The sequence below is a fragment of the Microcebus murinus genome, chromosome 4 (assembly GCF_040939455.1).
Source record: "Microcebus murinus isolate Inina chromosome 4, M.murinus_Inina_mat1.0, whole genome shotgun sequence".
In the NCBI taxonomy this organism is placed as follows: Eukaryota; Metazoa; Chordata; class Mammalia; order Primates; family Cheirogaleidae; genus Microcebus; species Microcebus murinus.
The window spans coordinates 97,314,553-97,333,270 of NC_134107.1; the positions used below are offsets into that span (position 1 = coordinate 97,314,553).

At 52.7% G+C, this 18,718-nt stretch overlaps 1 protein-coding gene across 1 annotated transcript; it reads right to left on the reverse strand.

Moving 5' to 3' along the window:
- Positions 1-64: 64 nt before the first annotated feature.
- TREH (trehalase) lies at positions 65-17,960 on the reverse strand. The gene is made up of 15 exons (XM_012773605.3): positions 17,762-17,960; positions 5,209-5,309; positions 4,928-5,072; positions 4,763-4,850; positions 3,706-3,806; positions 3,501-3,593; positions 3,256-3,372; positions 3,028-3,150; positions 2,757-2,806; positions 2,429-2,623; positions 1,688-1,905; positions 1,322-1,433; positions 858-970; positions 540-593; positions 65-289 (listed from the first exon to the last, which is right to left on the reverse strand). Exons 1-15 carry the CDS (start codon positions 17,842-17,844, stop codon positions 137-139), a joined length of 1,746 nt encoding a protein of 581 aa, XP_012629059.2. The 5' UTR covers positions 17,845-17,960; the 3' UTR covers positions 65-136.
- Between the last annotated feature and the right edge of the window lie 758 nt (positions 17,961-18,718).

An 18,718-nucleotide genomic window follows, 5' to 3' on the forward strand; every position in this document is an offset into this window, starting at 1 on the left:
TCAAGGTTCCAGGAGGGACCTGCCCCACTCCACTCTGAACAGAGGCTGGCCCGGAGAAGGCAGGCAGTGGCGCAGAGGTTTAATGGGGCCGGAGCTGGGGCCACGTGTGGGGAGGGCAGACAGGGTGGTGGGGCTGTCACCGTGGCAGCAGGCTGAGCAGGAAGTTTAGCAGAAGGGCAGCCAGCAGGCAGTGGGGCTCCAGGAAAGCCAGCTGGGCTCCCGAGGTCAGGCGGTCACCATAGCGGTCCAGGAGCATCAGGACCACTCCATTGGTCCAGCCAAACCCCTCCTGGAGACAGGCACGGCCAGTGGGGCCCGGTCCCTGGGAGGCCCCAAGCCCTTTGGGGATGTGGGATCTCTACCCAGGGGCTCTGGTCCGGCCTAGTCCCAGGGGTACGAGGGAGCACCCCTCAGCGCCTCCCATGGGCCCACATACAGGCCAGCACACTGAGGCCTGGGGGGCCCAGGTCTGTCTTGGGGGACAGCAGAGCCTAGGGGTTCCCTGTAAGCTGTTAGCCAGCTCACCGTGGCCTGCTCACCTGAACGTCATACTCCCCTCCACCACCGGGCTGTCCACCATTGCTGATGTCATACTGGGGACAAGAGGACAGGCTGTAGGTCAGGCACTGCCTGCAACCCCATGACCCCAACCCCAAGGCAACAATGGGAGCCCCTGGGGAGAAGCCACTCTGCTCTGCAGCTTGGTCCCTGCAGTGCCCAGGGACGGCCACTGGGCGCCGCCACTGTCCCTGCTGAGCTGGCCCTGGCCTGGGCATGCAGAGCCTGACCCCTCCCCCCTCAACTCCCCGAGGGGAGGGGGCCCTGGTGGGACTCTGGCACAGCTCAGGGCAGCTCACCTTCTCATACATGGCTGACTTCTGGGAGTAGACATCAAAGTTGGTTCGGATCCAATTCTGGGCCAGCTGGAAAGCCACTTCCTGGGCTCGAGGTGAAGGTGACTTGGCCAGGCCTAGACCCCACCCCAGGCAGCACCCTGACTCTCCAGAGCCCCCGTCCCAGGGAGAGCAGAGGCCGGGCCTCACTCTCCCCAAGGGGAAAGGGGCCTGGGCCCAGGACCTCCTCCTGGAACCATGGGCCAGGCCACCCTTCATCTAGGGCTGGGGTTTGGAGGGGGAACAGAGGGCTGATTCCACTGGCCGGGCGGGCTGGACACAAAGGTTTGCTGAGTGGGGGCTGGGAGAGCAGAGTGGGAGGAAGGACAGGGGCCCCGGGTCCTTTGTTCTCACGTGCCCAGGCCCAGGGAGGCCGACCCTCTACATGCTGGGGGAGGCCCTGGGCTGCGCCATGCCTGCCTCCCTACCTCTGATGACCACGTCCTGCAGGGGGGCCCAGGCGTTGGGGAAGTCCCACTGCTGGCCTGTCTTCTGGAGAGAGGTTGGGATCCCATGCTGGTAGGTCAGGATGTGGCTGTCCTAGAAGGTTCCAGACACTGTGACTGTGGGTGGGGGCAGGATGGGGAGCCAGGATGCTGGGCCCTGTGGGAAGCCAGCTGTCCTCTTCCTGGCCTTTGTCTCCTTGGCTCACAGCTTCCCCCTGGTGGCTCCAGCGGGACCCGCAGCTAAGAGGAGGGCACAGCAGGAGGGAGTGGCTGGCCCCTGCCAGGTCCTGCTCAGAGTCAGGGGGGCCAGTCCTGCCCCAGTGGGACAGACACCTGCTGTGTCCTCACCTCCAGGTATTTCAGGGCCTTGTCTGCGACACCAGGGTCAGAGAAGCAGCCGGCCCAGAGCGGAGTGAGGTTGGATGGGTAAAACTCTTTGTTCTTCTTCCCGGTGTCAAGGTCGTAGTCGAACCAGGCCCCACTCTCCTCATCCCACAGGACGGCCCTCAGGGTGGCCAAGCGCTGTTCCCGCAAGGTTCTGTACTTCTCGGCCTGGGCGTCATTCCCTGGGGCAGTGCTGCTTTAGGCTGAGCAGCCAGAGCCCCATCTCCGGGCCCTATACCTTTCATCACCCTACTTTGGCCTTCTCTGTGTTCCTCTGGGAGGGCTGAGACATCCTGAGGACCAAGGACACAGGCCTCCCTGGAGCCCCCCACATTTCAGGCCTCTAGGTCTTAGAATTCCCTGAGCAGTTGGGCCTGCACTGGCCTGTCCCAGGTCCACCCTCCCGAGGGCACTGGCTGTGCAGAGTCCCCTAGCTCTGAGGGTCAGGGGGCAGCTGTCTGAGGGAGACGGAGTGCAGGGATTGGGGATGTGTGGACTCAGGTCCCGTCGCAGGCCTAGAGGCCTTCACAGTAAGAAGGAGGAGGAGTGGGAAGATTAGGGTGGGCTCCACTTGTCCTGTCTGCTGGTACCCAGAGCAGGCTGGGCAGCGGAAGGCCCTTCCTCCCAGGGTTCTCCTTCCAGTTCTGTTGCTAAGGCTCAGGCAGGAGCCCAATCTCAACAGCACTGTTCCCCGCTGGTGCTTACCCAGTCTGGCGTAGAAGCTGCTCATCAGCTCCTCTGCTTGGCACAGGAAGGCATTCAGGTCAACAGGCACCAGTTTGCTTGTTCGGATGCTGCTGAGCAAGTTGGGGTTTGGGTCCCCAGTGAGCCAGCGTGAAGAGAAGTCCCAGCCAGACTCGGCCCCAGCCTTGAGCTCGGCCCACAGAGTCTCCCGGTCACCTGTGAGGACAGAGCAGGGAGCCCAGGCAGTCCTGGCTGCAGGTTGAGGCAGCCCCAGATGGGGGACTAGGCCCGACACAGCGCAGACGCCCAGCCACCCTGCCCCCAGCCCTCCCACCCTGCTGCTGCTCACCCTCCGGCAAGGTGTCTGCCAGCTCTACATCTTTGCTGTAGGACTCCGGCCTAGCAAAGAGCAGAGGGGGCAGCCTGTTACTAGCAGGCTCTAAGCCCCCTGTGCCCAACCAGGAGGCTGAGCCATTTTGACCCAGCTGCCCCCAGGGCCCCTCAGCCCGCAGTTGTCCCAGAGACCAAGCTAAGTCACCGTCTTCTGCCTGAGGGTGTTGTGATGCTCAAACCAGAGTGAGTGGATAAGAGATTGAAGGGTGGGCTGGGCAGTTTCTCACCTGGGTCCCCCGTAAGGGACATAATAGCGATTCAGGACATAGGTGTTTTCCCCCAAGCTGACAGAGACGCTCCTGTTCTTAGTCCAGAAGTCCAATTCCAAAGCTAGGGTCTCAATGTTCTCCCTGGGGTGGGGCCAGGCAGCACGTCAGCCCAGGCACACCACCCCCGCCCCGGCCCTGGGAGGTCTGAGGGATGGGGTGGGCCTGCAGGGCAGGCGGGGTACCCACTGCAGGAAGGCGATGTCATTGGTGTGACTCAGGTAGCGGTCCATCATGAGGGTCAGGAGTGGGGGCTGGCTCCGCTGCAGGTAGTACACACGCCCGCCATTGGGGATGTGCCCATAGCTGCCGAGAGGGAGGCCTGCTGAGATGCCCTCTGCCCAGTGACTGGCGCCAAGACAAACCCAGTTCCAGGCCCAAGGCACACCTGTTTCTCCGCCACCCCCGGGCTGGAGTGCCCAGCCCCCTCTCACGTTTTCACCAGGTCCAGGAAGTTCTGCAGCATGCCCTTCACCGTTTGGGCCATCTCAGAGAGGAGCAGACCTTCCATCACCCAGTAGGAGTCCCTGGGGGAAGGGGCGGCTCAGCCATCACCCCACTGCCTCCATCGGCACTGTGTACCCTCCTGGCCCGGGGTTCCCCACCACTGCTGGCCCCTGCAGCCCCCTGGCCTCTCACCAGTAGTAGAACTCGAGAAAGCGCCCGCCAGGCACGATGAAGGGGTGGGCCGAGTAGATCAGTGAGAACTGCTCAGGGTGGCTGAGAACCTCTGGCTTCATCTGGAGTCAGGAAAGAGAGGAGAGCCACGGGAGCCTAGAATCCTCATTGAAGTGGAGGCTGCAGGAGTCTGGGGTTGGAGGCCCTGGCAGCCACGGGCTTCGGAGCCGGGCTTGAGCTCCGGCTCTGCTGCTGCTCAGCCACGTGGTCGAGGGCCAGCGCTGGGAGCCGTGGTGTCCTCACCCCCCACGTGCCAGCCTCCGGAGTCCCAGCTCAACCTGATGGTGTGTAGAAGCCCTGAACACTCAAGCGACCCTCCTGCCTCAGACTCCTGGTAGCTGGGACTACAGGTGTGCCCCACAGCGCCCAGCTATTCCCACTAATACTTCTGTATGTGTGTTTTGGTGGTGGGGAAAGGCAAGCCTGGCTCAGGCATTTTGAGAGAGCCGAGAACGGGGGCTCAGGTTTGTTCCACGGGTGCCCCGAGGGTGGGCGAGGAGCCCTGAGCAGCGCTTGTGCCAGTGAGTGCCGGGCCCAGGGCTGAGCGGGAGGAGAGAGCGTGGGTGGTCCTGTGTGGCCTCGGGCAACCTCCGCCCTGCCCTCGCAGAGCCTCAGAGAGAGGAGAGAAAGCAGCTCGGGACTGCGCTGAGCACATGCTTGGCCACATGCACGTAGCACTTTTTGTTCCTGAGACAGAGGCCTGGCCCAGGAGCTTAGGGAAGGGAAAAAGCCCAGCAGGTATGTGAACATTTAGCAGGTAATGCAAGAGCAGTGTTGGGAGGCAGTGGGACAGGTGAGGTTTGCCTGGGGGAGGCTGGGGAGCCTTCCTGGAGGAGGTGAGGAGTTAGAAGTATTCCAGAAATTCTTTCTAGAGGGCTTCCATTTGGGGCTTCAGGGAGTGGGGGACTGTGTTCTCAGGAAAGGAGCCCCCATCTGTGTTCTGGGAACACTGTGGGCATACCTCTGTCCCAGCCCCAGACCCCTCTGCCAGGCCCTGGGTGGCCCAAGACACCGATACCTTCTTCCCCAGCTTCTTCCAGAGTTGGTGCAGCTGCCCTGCCCAGGCCCGCAGCTTGGCGTCTGAGATCTTCTGCAGGAACTGGGGGCTGGAAAAGGGCCCACAGGGTTCAAGGAGGCAGCCCTGTTGGAAGGACCCTCTCCTGTTCCCTGCCCAGAGTCATACCTGTCTTTCCAGTCCTCAGGGGTCCAGGCCTGCAGCTCCTGCCCCACGTCCTGGAAGTATTCTGCAAGGAACACCTGCAGCTGCTGCGTGGGGATGCTGTGGTTGTGGGCCTTGGACAGTTCGTCAAAGCTCTGCAGGACTCTGTCTGGAGAGCAGGCAGCAGGGAGGGGAGAGCGGGGGGGCGGGGGGGGGCCTGATCAGAGGGGCCTCTCTGCCTGGTCTTGCCCCCTGGCTTCTTTTGGGAGAAGGTTCAGGAGAAGGTGAGTCCACAGGTGCCTCACCTGGGGTTGTGGACAGTGGCATGTCCACAAAGTGCTTGTCATCCTGGTAGAGCTTGGCCATCTGAACTTGGTGCAGGAGCTCCCCGTGGCAGTAAATCTGGCTGCAGGGACAGGGATGGGAGCCGGTCAGGCCACCGCTACCACCCCATTAGGGCAGAAAAGAGTGCGAGAGTCTGGGGCAGACTGGTCAGGGCATGGTACCTGGAACTGGACAGGGTCATGTGTGTGCATGCGTGTGCATGTATGGTGCGACTGTGTGTGTTTGTGGTAAGGGTTCGTGGGTGAGAGTGACATCCAGGGCCGAGAGAACAAGCAGGGTCTTCGTACAGTAAAGGACCAACGCAGTTGCCTGAGCCCGCACTGGCTGCTAACGTGACATGCTGTAGAATAGCTGGCGGGCAAGAGGAGGTTGGCACTTTAGTCAGTGACATGGTAGAAGCTGGGGTGCTGCTGTGAGCCAATTCTCTGCACAGTAGGCCCACCGGTGTAAACTCCATCAGAAGGGCTCATGGCAAAAGCCAGTGAGGTGCACCTGGTGGCGACGGCTGAGATCGTGGACCAGAACATTTCCAGGCACAGCACATGATGGATGCCCCATGAGAGACAATTACTAGCTTGCTCTTGGGTGTTTGTTCAAAGTAACGTGGCCACAGGACACAAAGTAATCCTGAAACCTGAAATGCCCATAGTGTCTTGGGTAATGTCAGAGGAACACTGATGAAGAGGGCGGCGCTCAGAAGAGTTCCTCAATAAAAGAGAAATGGAGCGTTCAGGCACATGCTGCTCCGGGACCTCAAGGAGGTGCACGTGGTACCCATGCACAGAGAGCCTCTATCCCCTAGGGCCAACGTCAGAAGCACCCAAGGAGCTGATGCCACTCAGGAGAGGCCCTAGAAGAGCTCTCGACTGGCGGAAAAAAGCTACATGGTTTACGGGTAGACAGACAGACTCTTCTTAGGAAGGCCGTGGCACTCTGACTGACTGACTGATGGAAAATCTCTGAAGAAGGTAAGAACAAATCAGCTTGGTGAACTAAATTGCATGTGTTTTTTTGCAGTGATGGAAGAACTGAATGATAAAAGCCCCTATGTTTGGGTTTTTACTGACTCATGGGCAGTGGCCAATGGCCTAGTAGACAGGCAGTGAAAAATTGCCTGTTACAATTCTCTATCAAACCACTACTCTGGGCTGGGCTCAGTGGCTCACGCCTGTAATTCTAAAACTATGGGAGGCCAAGGCGGGAGGATCCCTTGAGCTCAGGAGTTCAAGACCAGCCTGATCAAGAACAAGATCCTATAGCCGGGCATGGTGGCGCATGCCTGTAGTCCCAGCTACTCGGGAGGCTGAGGCAGGAGGATCGCTGAGCCCCAGAGATTGAGGTTGCTGTGAGCTAGGCTGACGCTATGGCACTCACTCTAGCCTGGGCAACAAGGTGAGACTCTGTCTCAAAAAAAAAAAAGAACAAGATCCTGTCTCTACTAAATATAGAAAAATTAGCTGGGCATCGTGGGATTTGCCTGTAGTCCCAACTACTCAGGAGGCCGAGGCAGGAGGATTGTTTGATCCCTTGAGGTTGCTGTGAGCTAGGCTGGTGCCACCAAACTCTAGCCCTGGGTGAGAGAGCAAGACTCTGTCTCAAAAAAAAAAAAAAAAAAAAAAAAATCAAAGACAAATGGAGAGGAGAAATAGTAGCTGAAGGTAAAGGAATGAATAAAAGGGTTATGCAGTTAGGGAAATCCGACATCACATACGTGCCTGGAGAGAGAATAAGAAAACATTGTCTCTTAGCACGATTACACCGGATGCCTGAAAGGGGGAAGCCACACATTTGCCAAGACCACTCCTGCTTTTGGGACCTGACAAGGTCACATGGCAGCCTGCAGACCTGAGTGGCACTGCTCTGGGATTCGGTCACATGGTGGGACGATGAGGCGGACCAACTGTTGACCACTGAATGGAACTCTAGCCAAGTGCCAGTGTTTTGACCCTGAGTTTTCAGGTTCTATCCACTACAAAGTGTATCATTTGGGAAGGAATTTCCAGGAACTACTCCCTACTGGGTCTTTAGAGTGTGTGGTTTACATCTCCTGGCAGACTAATCACCAAGGAAATGTAAACCTTGATAATCAAATGCTTAGAAAGGCCCCTGGTTATAATAGATAAAATATAGCAGCAGCATGGCCAACATGTCACAGTGTGCTACGTGCAGGCCACCCTTGCTTTTGTGGATGGAAAGCTACTAAACAGAATAGAAAAGAATGGGTTTCTTTTTTCTTTTTTTTTTTTTGAGACAGAGTCTCGCTTTGTTGCTCAGGCTAGAGTGAGTGCCATGGCGTCAGCCTAGCTCACAGTGACCTCAAACTCCTGGGCTCAAGCAATTCTTCTGCCTCAGTCTCCCGAGTAGCTGGGACTACAGGCATGCGCCACCATGCCTGGCTAAATTTTTCTCTATATATTAGTTGGCCAATTAATTTCTTTCTATTTATAGTAGAGTATATAGCGTCATGCTCTTGCTCAGGCTGGTCTTGAATTCCTGACCTTGAGCAATCTGCCCACCTCAGCCTCCCAGAGTGCCAGGATTATAGGCATGAGCCACCGCGCCCGGCCAAGAATGGGTTTCTTATGGGATAAAAGCAGTCGTCATCACAGGGTAGGTCCAAATTCTCCTGGGGAATAGCCCCCTCCTGAGACAAGACAGGCTGTGGGAGGCTCATGACATTCTTAAAATAAATTATAGGTAGGTGTGATGATCACTCACCTAGCCCAATTGTGGGGACCCAGCAATTTTGAGTCAAAACAGGTACCTTAACTGCACTTGGGCCTTTAATACACAATGGCAACAACACACACGGTGGGTTAAACAACACTGGCCCGTGAGATAGAAAGGGGGCCTTAGGGGAGAAAAGTTCCCCCATGCTTAAACAAGCTGTACTTCTAATGAGGAGAAGCATTCAGAGGACAAAAGTGAATTAACTAGAATAAGCAGGTTACCCGGACTTCTCTTCCAGGAGGAGAGCAAGACATGGGAGTCAGCCTGGAAAGATGACGAGCTTTGGTGACGTGGGTTAGGCTGAGTCAACAACTGATGCTGGGACAATGCCAGGACCCAGCACTGGGAAAGGGCCTCTTGACTATTTTAATACAGATCGAGGCCAAGGTAGGCATGGGGCAATGGCCTTCGTCCTAGCTGCTGAGGCTCAAGTGGCATTCCTGTAGGAATCTTATAGCCCCTAAACTTATGGGGCACTTGCAATATACACTGACACACTATGGCCGCCCTTGCCCGAGAATGTCAGAAGAACACACACACCCTGTAGTACACTTAGCAAGGATAGAAACTATTCTGAATACCACCCGTGTCCTCCCCATAAGAGGGAGATGGGCCCTGCCGTAGAATGGCACACAACAGAAAGGAGACAGGGTGACTAGCTTTGTCCCCAACCCACTTGGAACCCAGAAATAACCAAATCATGGCCACTTGCAATGATGCCTGTTCATAATAATAGTTGGTGTATGGGCAGGTTCCATTTCCATGTGGAAGGCATAGGAAATGCCTCTGTAATTCTTAGAGATTGCTCAGTAATGAATAGTGCTAGGACTACAGTATGAAATGGTGTAACCCTAGCATTGTTGATAAGATTCAACTACCTTATATAAATAAGTCATATGATAATGATGATTAAATAGATTGAGAGATCTCAGGATGTAATACCAATAACAAATGACTGGCCTGAGGAAGAACTTTAGCTAATTTCTATGCTAAGTAGTTCTGTACAAGTTTATCATAAGGTACAAATATCGGCAGATCAAGGAGGGAAATGAATAATCAAATTAGTACAGAAATATGAGTATGTATGTAATGGCTTTATAGGCCAGATTAGTTTCTTTAAATCTTTCCCTAGCCTTCATCAATTCCTCCAAATATTAGGCATAGTCATACCGATACTATTACTGCGTATATTATGTAAATGCTGTACTAAATGCAGATGCTCAGACAAATATGATGGTTTTGCTGGGCCCAGGCCAAGGGCCGCAGGGGTGGCTATGTACTGCAATTCAGTTCTCACGCTCACCCCAGGAGTTAGTGCAGACTCCACAGGTTTAAGGGCTCGGTCTGATAAAACTACTGCCCTTACGTCAGATACCAGCTGCAAGTTTGGGGGTCCCCAGGCCACTGACACTTCTGACCAACTGGTTACAGATTTGGGGGTTCCCACACCCCCTCACATTTGATAATTTGCTATAATGACTCATAGAACTCAGGAAAGTGCTGTACTTACAATTATAGTTTTATCATAAGAATACAAATCAGGATCAGCCAAAGGAGGAGACACATAAGGTGAGGTCTGGGGGGTCCAGAATGCAGAGCTCCCTTTCCCTGTGGAGTCAGGATGCATCCCCCACCCGGCACATGCACGGCTCACCAACTGGGAAGTTCCACTGACTTTTGGTGTGCATGGTTTATGCAGGCTCAATTGATCGAATCATCTGCCGTGTCATTGAAACCAATCTCCAGCCCCACCGTCCTACCTGGAGATTGGGAGGTCAGGCTGATATCCTGAAGCTCAAAGCTCCACCTCCTAAACACATGGTTGGTCTTTCCGGCATGGTCTGCCCCTCCCCCTATCCTGAATCATTCATTAGCATAAGCTATCTAGAGCCCTGCCTTGAATATCAAAGACACACCTATCATTTGGGAAATTCCCAGAGCTGAGATGTTGCCTTCCAGTGACCCAGGTCAAAGAACAGGCCACCTGTCAGTGGAGGGGAACCTGCAGCCTTAAGGCCACATGTGGCTTTCTAGATCCTTAAGTGCAGGCCCTAGGTCCTTTTGACCGAATCGAAATTTTACAGAACAAATTCTTTTATTAAAAGGAGTGCAGCAGAGAAAGAGGAAGCTTTTCTTGCCTCCTTTGCTACTTAAAAAAGAACAATCTTGAAATCAGAATGCTGCAGGTTCCCCACCCCTGCTTAGGTATAGGTTCCTTATAGCAGCAGTCCCCAACCTTTTTGGCAGCAGGGACCAGTTTCATGGAAGACAGTTTTTCCACAGACAGGGGTGGTGGGAATGTGGGGGTGGAGAGGGGGAGGGGGAGCTCAGGCGGTGATGCCAGCCATGGGGAGCAGAGTGGCTGTAAATACAGATGAAGCTTCCCTCCTGTTCTGAGCACCCCTTTTTCCTGCACCCCCCCTTCCTAAGTTTCATGGAAGACAATTTTTCTGGAGCGCGAGGGGGATGGGAGGTGGAGCTCAGGGGTGATGTGCAGGCGGTTCCTAACAAGCCCCGGCCTGGGGTGGGGGTCGGAGGTTGGGGACTGCAGCCTTATAGCAAAACAGTCATAGTTGCCTGAGTATCTACATTTGGTATAGCCTTTTTGTTTTTAAACAGATAAAGAAACAGTATCAACACGAATATACCCCAAATTTGGGGGAGTTAGTGTGGAGGTAGAGATGGGAGGCTTTTAACTCAATTTCACAAAACACATGTCATCGAAATTAATATAATTTTACCGACAACACCAGTGTTTTACCATATCGCACTATGGTAGATATAACCTGAAAAATAAGAGTCAAAAGATGTTGGCCCATTACTAGAGTCCCTTTGCCATTAATAATCAGTCCAGTCCATCATCAGATCATATGACAAAATGTCTCCCACGACAAGGCCACTGGGGTTTGCAGGTTCCCTTTTGATCTTGACGGTTTCCAAAACAGGAGTGGTCTTGGCAACAAACGGCTTCACCCTTTCAGTGTCAAGTATAATTGAGCTAAGAGGAAACTCATCTTTTTCTCTGAGCCTCTTTCAAAGCACTGATATTGAATTTTTCTCGTTGCATTTGTTATTAATCCATTTATTCATTCCTTTGCCCCCAGCTTCTTCTTTCTCTCCATTTGTACCCCAACTTTTCCACCTTTGGAAAGGACAGTCATTAGGTCTGGCTACGGTGCTTATCCAGACTGCAGGTAGCAAGGCTAGTCTAGCAAGTGCCTGGCCTCCAGTGCACTCCCATTCTCACAGGGGAGGGCTACCTAGGACAGAACTCGAGGGCTGTGCCGGCCAGTGGGCAATACAGCTGTGTTCACTGTCAGCCCCAACGTAGCCAGGTGGGTGCAGGTGTGACCTGCCCCATCGGGCCCTTAGGAATTCTCACATAAACGTTGAAAGATATAGTTACATATTCTTGCTTAGGAATCATCCTGACCCTTGCATTTGTAGCTGCAGTCCTGGGACCACTGGGACTGCTGGGATTCACCGGGTCACTGAATCAGGCAGGAAAAAGAAAGTTTAGTTGATGTGGGGAAGAAAAAAAATATATAATCATATCATCATCTTCCTTCATGGGGAGAACTGGATAGTCATACCAACATCTCCCCACCCCTCTTCCCCTGCTCTCCCAGAAAAGCAGAGGAATGTATATGACAGGGACACTCCCGAGTCCCTCATGGTGCATGTGAGCGCACACACCTGTGAAGGCGTGTCACTAGCCTTTCCTGCCTCTTTCTCCCCCTTCTTTTTTTTTTTTTTTTTTTGTTTGAGACAGAGTCTCGCTTTGTTGCCCAGGCCAGAGTGAGTGCCGTGGCATCAGCCTCGCTCACAGCAACCTCAAACTCCTGGGCTCAAGCAATCCTGCTGCCTCAGCCTCCCGAGTAGCTGGGACTACAGGCATGCGCCACCATGCCTGACTAATTTTTTCTAGATATATTAGTTGGCCAATTAATTTCTTTCTATTTATAGTAGAGACGGGGTCTCGCTCTTGCTCAGGCTGGTCTCCAACTCCTGACCTCGGGCGATCCGCCCACCTCCGCCTCCCAGAGCACTAGGATTATAGGCATGAGCCACCGCACCCAGCCTATCTCCCCCTTCTTTAGACAGCAAATGTGTCAACTGCCCATTCCAATTCCTGATCAAACCACTACTTTGAAAATGACAGCGTGTCCCTTGTTCTGAAGAAATGTAGTTCAGTGGTCTAGATTGTTGTGGTATCTTTGTTCCGGCCATTTCACAGTATTTTCAGCATTTGCATCTGCCACAGGCTATGCAAAGCCCAGTCCGGAGTCAGCATCTAGTCCTGCCGGGACCTACGGGTAGCCTCCAGGCCTGCCAGCATCGGTCCAGCCCGCCAGCCGTGTGCAGGGCCTTCCCTGCAGGACAGTCTGCCCCGTAGCCTTGTGCAGTCTCTGTCTCTCTTACTGGCAGGGAGAAAAGTTCTAATGGGGGCCTTTTGTGCCTCAGAGGGAACAAGAGGAATAGGTCTAGACTCAGCTCATCTCTCATTGCTGCTGCCCCCAGTGGCTACTGGTTTCATGGACTCAGGTAGCCACCTCAGGTGAGCACACAGGGATCCCCACTTGCTGCCCCAACTGCCATCTGATCCAGGAAGGGGTTCCTCTGATGGGCATCGACATGTCCTGCTTTGATGCACTCCTAAAATTCCTGTCGTGATTCCCACAGGGCTGTGCTCCAGGAGGGGATTGCTCTAATAGACCAGCTTTCCATTGCTCTTCCGCCCGACCGCATGGCCAGGCCATTGGCTGCTCCCAAGAGTCAGTACAAACACAAGTACTGTGGCAAAGAGTATGCAGTTCAGCCCGCAGAGCTGATTTGCTTTTGCCTTCTCCGATGAGAGTGGCAGCCTTCCAAACAGTGTGCTGTTTGTTCACCTTGGAACTGCCGCCCGAAAGCCAAACAGCTCTTTGCTGCTCAATCGAGAGCAATTTATAGGGCACTGCCCAAGTGGCAGGAGAATCCGGCAGCTCCTTGGGTGATTCCAAAGTCAGTGCTAGGGGAGAAGAGTCGACCTGCTCTTGAATACACTGAGTAACTCTGCATTCCCCCGGTAGCAGGTCCCTGCACGAGCCATTTCCACTTTATTATAGAACTCTTCTGGGCACTGCCCATCCTGTGAGAGCATTCCTCCAACATTGCCCAAGATCCTATAGGTATTTCAGGTTTCAAGATTATTTTACGACCTTCAGTCAAAGGGGCAATTACAAATAATATCTGATAGCAAGCTAATAATTACCTCTCAGATGGAAATTCTCTAGTCCAAAGTCTCAACGGTGGTGCTGGGAGGTGCTCTAGGGCTTTTGCTCTAAGGCCCAGTCTATACTCCACAGAGTGTAGACTTGGCAATCTTATGGGGTCCCATTTGGAATGTCCAATCACTATTGCTTGATGGGTGGGTTTACATGCCTTCTGTTTTACAATCCTAGACGGTGGGAACGTTCCCCGGGCAGATACAATATTAATTCCCATAATGCTTTCAGGAAAAGGAGATACAACCATTTCACATAAAACCTGCTCAAATGTACCAATTTTCATCCAAACTTTCACCTTAATCATATCAACTCTGGCATTCCTAACTGCGGCCCCATTCAGACAACACCAACAGGTTTTGGTTTCACAGTGCTAGCTGGGGGAACTGTTCCCTACTCAGATATTATATCCATTTCCATAAAACATTCAGGTGAAGGACAAACACCCACTTCACATAAAGCCTATTTAAACATTTTACTTTTAATCCTAGCACTCTGGGAGGCCAAGGTGGGCAGATCGTTTGAGCTCAGGAGTTCAAGACTATCAACCTGAGCAAGAGCGAAACCCTGTCTCTACTGAAAATAGAAAGAAATTAATTGGCCGATTAAAAATACATTTATAAAAATTTAGCCGGGCATGGTGGCGCATGCCTGTAGTCCTAGCACTCAGGAGGCTGAGGCAGGAGGATCGCTTGAGCCCAGGAATTTGAGGTTGCTGTGAGCTAGGCTGACGCCACGGCACTCTAGCCCAGGTTAGAGTGAGACTCTGTCTTAAAAATAAATAAATAAGTAAGCCGGGCGTGGTGGCTCACGCCTGTAATCCTAGCGCTTTGGGAGGCCGAGGCGGGCGGATTGCTCAAGGTCAGGAGTTCGAAACCAGCCTGAGCAAGACCCCATCTCTACCAAAAATAGAAAGAAATTAATTGACCAACTAAAAATATATATACAAAAAATTAGCCGGGCACGGTGGCGCATGCCTGTAGTCCCAGCTACTTGGGAGGCTGAGGCAGTAGGATCACTTGAGCCCAGGAGTTTGAGGTTGCTGTGAGCTAGGCTGACGCCACAGCACTCACTCTAGCCTGGGCAACAAAGTGAGACTCTGTCTCAAAAATAAATAAATAAGTAAATAAACGTTTCACTTTTCATCCAAACTTTCACATTAGTCTGATCAACTCTTGCATTTTTATATTCCCTAAATCAAATTATAGCACCTGCTAGGGCTTCACCAGCACCACGTGCCGGGGCCACTGTGTCACAGACAAGAGGCTGTAGTTCCACTGACCAGAACCTAATCTTGGCCCACCGCTTCTTATCTTTTCTTTCTTTCTTTCTTTTTTTTTTTTTTGAGACAGAGTCTCGCTTTGTTGTCCAGGCTAGAGTGAGTGCCATGGCGTCAGCCTAGCTCACAGCAACCTCAAACTCCTGGGCTCAAGCGATCCTACTGCCTCAGCCTCCCAAGTAGCTGGGACTACAGGCATGCGTCACCATGCCTGGATAATTTTGTCTATATATATTCTTTGGCCAATTAATTTCTTTCTATTTATAGTAGAAACAGGGTCTTGCTCTTGCTCAGGCTGGTTTTGAACTCCTGACCTAGAGCAATCCGCCCTCCTCGGCCTCCCAGAGTGCTAGGATTACAGGCGTGGGCCATCCCGCCTGGCTGCCATCGCTTATTTTCATTTTAGGTATTATAGAGAAAAATTTATAGAGATTATATATTTACTTTTATTTCCTTTTTTGTTTTTAAGAGGTAAGGGTCTTGCTCTGTCACCCAGGCTGAAGTGCAGTGGCACGATGCAACCTAGAACTCCTTAGCTCAAGCAATCCTCCCACTTTAGCCTCTTGAGTAGCTGGGAATACAGGTGTGTGCCACCACACTCAGCTATCTTTTTATTTTTTTTAGAGACAGGGTCTTACTACGTTGTCCAGGCTGGCCTCAAACTCCTGGCCTCAAGTGATTCTTGCACCTCAGCCTCCCAAAGTGCTGGGATTACGGGCATGAACCACCAAGTCCGGCTGTGCTTTCTTTCTTGTTATTTTGCATTTCCTTATGCAGCAGTGGGTCAACTCCTCAGAATTTGGATCCATAGTTTCTAAACTCTATTAGTAACTTTTACCTCTGGTAACTGATTGCAACATGACTGCTCTTCCATACCATGGGTGACTCTGTAGCCACCCAGAAATGCAAGGTTCCCCATACCCTGCCCTTTTGTCCTTTCTCTTCTCAGAATCAGGATCATTCTAGTAAATCACACATTTTCTGACTTCAGCCACAATACTACGGTTTAATTCTGGCATTAATCACCTGGGGTGTGTGCAGATTCCATGCGCAGGTTAAGAACACAGTCTTCAGCAAGACTGCCTTCACTTCAGATGCCAGCCCCAAGTTCAGGGGTCCCCAGGCCACCTCCACTTCTGACCAACTGGCTACACTTAGGGGTTCCGGCAACTTCCCTAGGGGCCCACCATAAGTCACCTCATTAGCATAAACTGTCAGGGCCCACTGTGAGTAAAAATGACACTCCTATCTATCACTGGGGAAATTCCGACTGCTTAGCGATTACCTTCCAGAAACCCAAGACAAAAACAAAATTCTTCATTATATAACACGTGGCTTATGTAGCAAAGGGTTGACTCAGCAGGTCTGCTATGTTCAAATCCTGAACGTTTCAAAGAAAGTTCTGGCCCTGACTGACCCTGAGAGACAACTTTTAAATTACTGGCACTCTGGGAGGCCGAGGTGGGAGGATTGCTTGAGGTCAGGAGTTCAAAATCAGCCTGAGCAAGAGTGAGACCCCATCTCTACTAAAAATAGAAAAATTAGCCAGGTGACGTGGCGCATGCCTGTAGTCCCAGCTACTCAGGAGGCTGAGGCAGGAGAATCCCTTGAGCCCAGGAGTTTGAGGTTGCTGTGAGCTAGGCTGATGCCATGGCTCTCTAGCCCAGGCAACACAGCGAGACTCTGTCTCACAAAAAACAAACAAATGAACTTCTAAGTTACTGGAGTACACAGCCTGATGAGTTTTTGCTTGGGCCATGCCAGATATTTCATGCTAAAAATGTGATTTATGGTGGGGGCCTTTGGAGACCTGGAACGTCTGTGACTGACCCACTAAACACCCTGGGTACTGAGACTCAGTGAACTTCCTTGATTGGCAACACTTCACATGTGTCGTGACACGTTGTTGCTGAAAAAATTAAGTGCTGTCCCCATAAATCCACTGGGAGAGAAAAACTGGAAAACTGAGCTCATTTTCCCGGGGGACTCTTCCCTATAAGATTTCGCCTTTGATGGCTTTAGTATGTCTCCTTTCACTGCAACAAACCGTACCATGGGGATAATCGATAATCGTTCGGCGATTACTAGTGAATCATTGACCTGAGGGTGTCTTAGGGACCACCAACACAGTCCTCTTTCCACACATATGGCAAAAACCTAATGCTTGACAAAACACTTGATCACACGGCCTCTCAGCAATTCTCATTATAATTGCTCAGGACAAAACCTATCAACTATCCCAGGTACGTTTTTCCCCTTTACGTCCCATAGTCGGCCATTGGCACCCTCAACTCACCCTTTGAAATACATCCCCTATTGAACCACTTGTCTCCATCTCTACTCCTAATGCTGGAGCCCAAGCCCTGGAGCCTGTTGCCTGGAGCCCCCTTTCCCTGGACCTGTTCCCACTGTCCAATCACACAGGCCTGCTTCCCAATCCCTGAAGAGCCCTCTTAGCATTGGAGTTTCCATGCCCAGACTGTCCTCTCTCAGATCTGCTCCTTCTGCAATTCTGCTCAAGTATCACCTCCTCAGAGACACATTTTCCTCCATTCTCTCTAACACACCCTATGCTCACCCCGGGCAGCGAGCCCCTGACTTCACTTTATGTCCAACTGTGCTTCTATCACTGTTTGTCTTCTGTTACTACTGCTCTTGCAGGAGCCGGTAAAGCAGCCGGTGTGGCGAGAGCTCCACACACCCACGTGCAGTGAAGAGTGGACAGTGTCCTGTGAGTGCAGGAGGCAGGACTGGCTCCCTCATCTCTGTCATCCGGTGATGGAAACTGAGGCTCAAGAAAGAGGTTTGACTTGCCCTGGTCGCAGAGGGAGTGTCAGGGTCAGGGCTTAAACCCTGCTCTGGTGCTCTGGTCTGACCCTCTCAAGCCCAGGCTGGGGACTCAGGCACAAAGTTTGCCAGAACAATCCTGAGCACAACCCCGCACAGTTGAAGGGGCAGCTTGGAGGAAGAGAAGGCGGGGCTGGGCTCTGTGCAGCAGGCTCCTGGACCACGCATGGGCCTCAGGCAGCTCCATCTGCCCCAGGACTGGAGGTCTAGTGCCCAGGACAGAGCCTGCTACACAGGAAACCTAATTTTCTTCTCTTCCCTGCTTTTTCCTTTCCTTTCCTTCCCTTCCCCCTCTCTCCTAAGGGCTGACTCCCAGAGCTTGAGATCTCACCCCAGCCTTCCAGACCCCAGCATTCTCCCCAGCCCCAGCTGCCTTCCGCACACGCCTACCTCTCACAGGGTGGGGGTAGGGCTTCCTGGGAGCCCAGCCCCAGCAGAAGCAGCAGGCACAGCTCCCAGGTCCTCCCAGGCATGGTGGCTTGTGACTATGGCTGAATGAGCAAGCCCAGGCACCTCTGCTCGCTGGGCACAGCCTGGCCTGCCCATCCAAGTCAGCCAAAGTCCAAGCTTGGGGTGTGGCCAGCTGAGGCGATGCGTGCTCGGTCTGCACATGGCCTGCTTGCCCCTCCTGCTCTCGGGGTACAGTGGTCACACTCCGCCCTTCTACTTTTTTTTTTTTTTGCCTTTTCTGTTTCTCAGTCTCAGCTGATGCTGCCAGCTCAGACACTTCCCTCAGAGTCATCGGGGCAGGGTTGGAGGAGTGCACAGCTGAGGAGCTAGGGACATGGTTAAGGCCACACATCTGTGACCTAGTTGCCACTTCCTTGGGTGGCCCCAAGACCTCCAGGCTTGGAGGTCATCATTTCCTTTAACATTTCAAACAGAATGGCTCTATATTCTGATGGCGGGAAACTCAGGGACCCTCACCATGGTCTACGAGAGATGGTGTGGGAGCACGACACAGCATAACCCTCCTGTGGGAGGAAGGAGGAGGAGTCAGGAAGACCCATCGTAAGTGGTGACATTTGTAATGGGTCTGGAAGATTGTTTAGAAGTTTGCCAAGGGAATGGGCTGGAGACCATTCCAACATATGCAGAGCATATTCAGGGAACGATGAGAAGCTCAGCCTAGCTAGATGGAGTTTGGCGTCTGTGCAGGGAAGGGTTGTGAGATGCAGCTGGAGGAATGTGTTGGCACCAGTCTATAAATGGTGCCTTTGCCAAGCCAAGGAGGCAGCTGTTTCCCCAAAGCAAAACCAGCAGGGAAGCTTGTGAGCTGTAGTAGCAGGATTGGATTTGCTTTAGGAAGCTCATCCCTTCAAAATTCTGGAAGATGAGTTGAAGGGG

Coding starts and splice junctions, on each gene's coding strand:
- TREH (XM_012773605.3), bottom strand. CDS start 17,844: ATGCCTGGGAGGACCTGGGAGCTGTGCCTGCTGCTTCTGCTGGGGCTG. Junction 1,434..1,687: donor AGGCCCTGAAATACCTGGAG/GTGAGGACACAG, acceptor GGAACCTTCTAG/GACAGCCACATCCTGACCTA. Junction 594..857: donor AGTCAGCCATGTATGAGAAG/GTGAGCTGCCCT, acceptor TCTTGTCCCCAG/TATGACATCAGCAATGGTGG.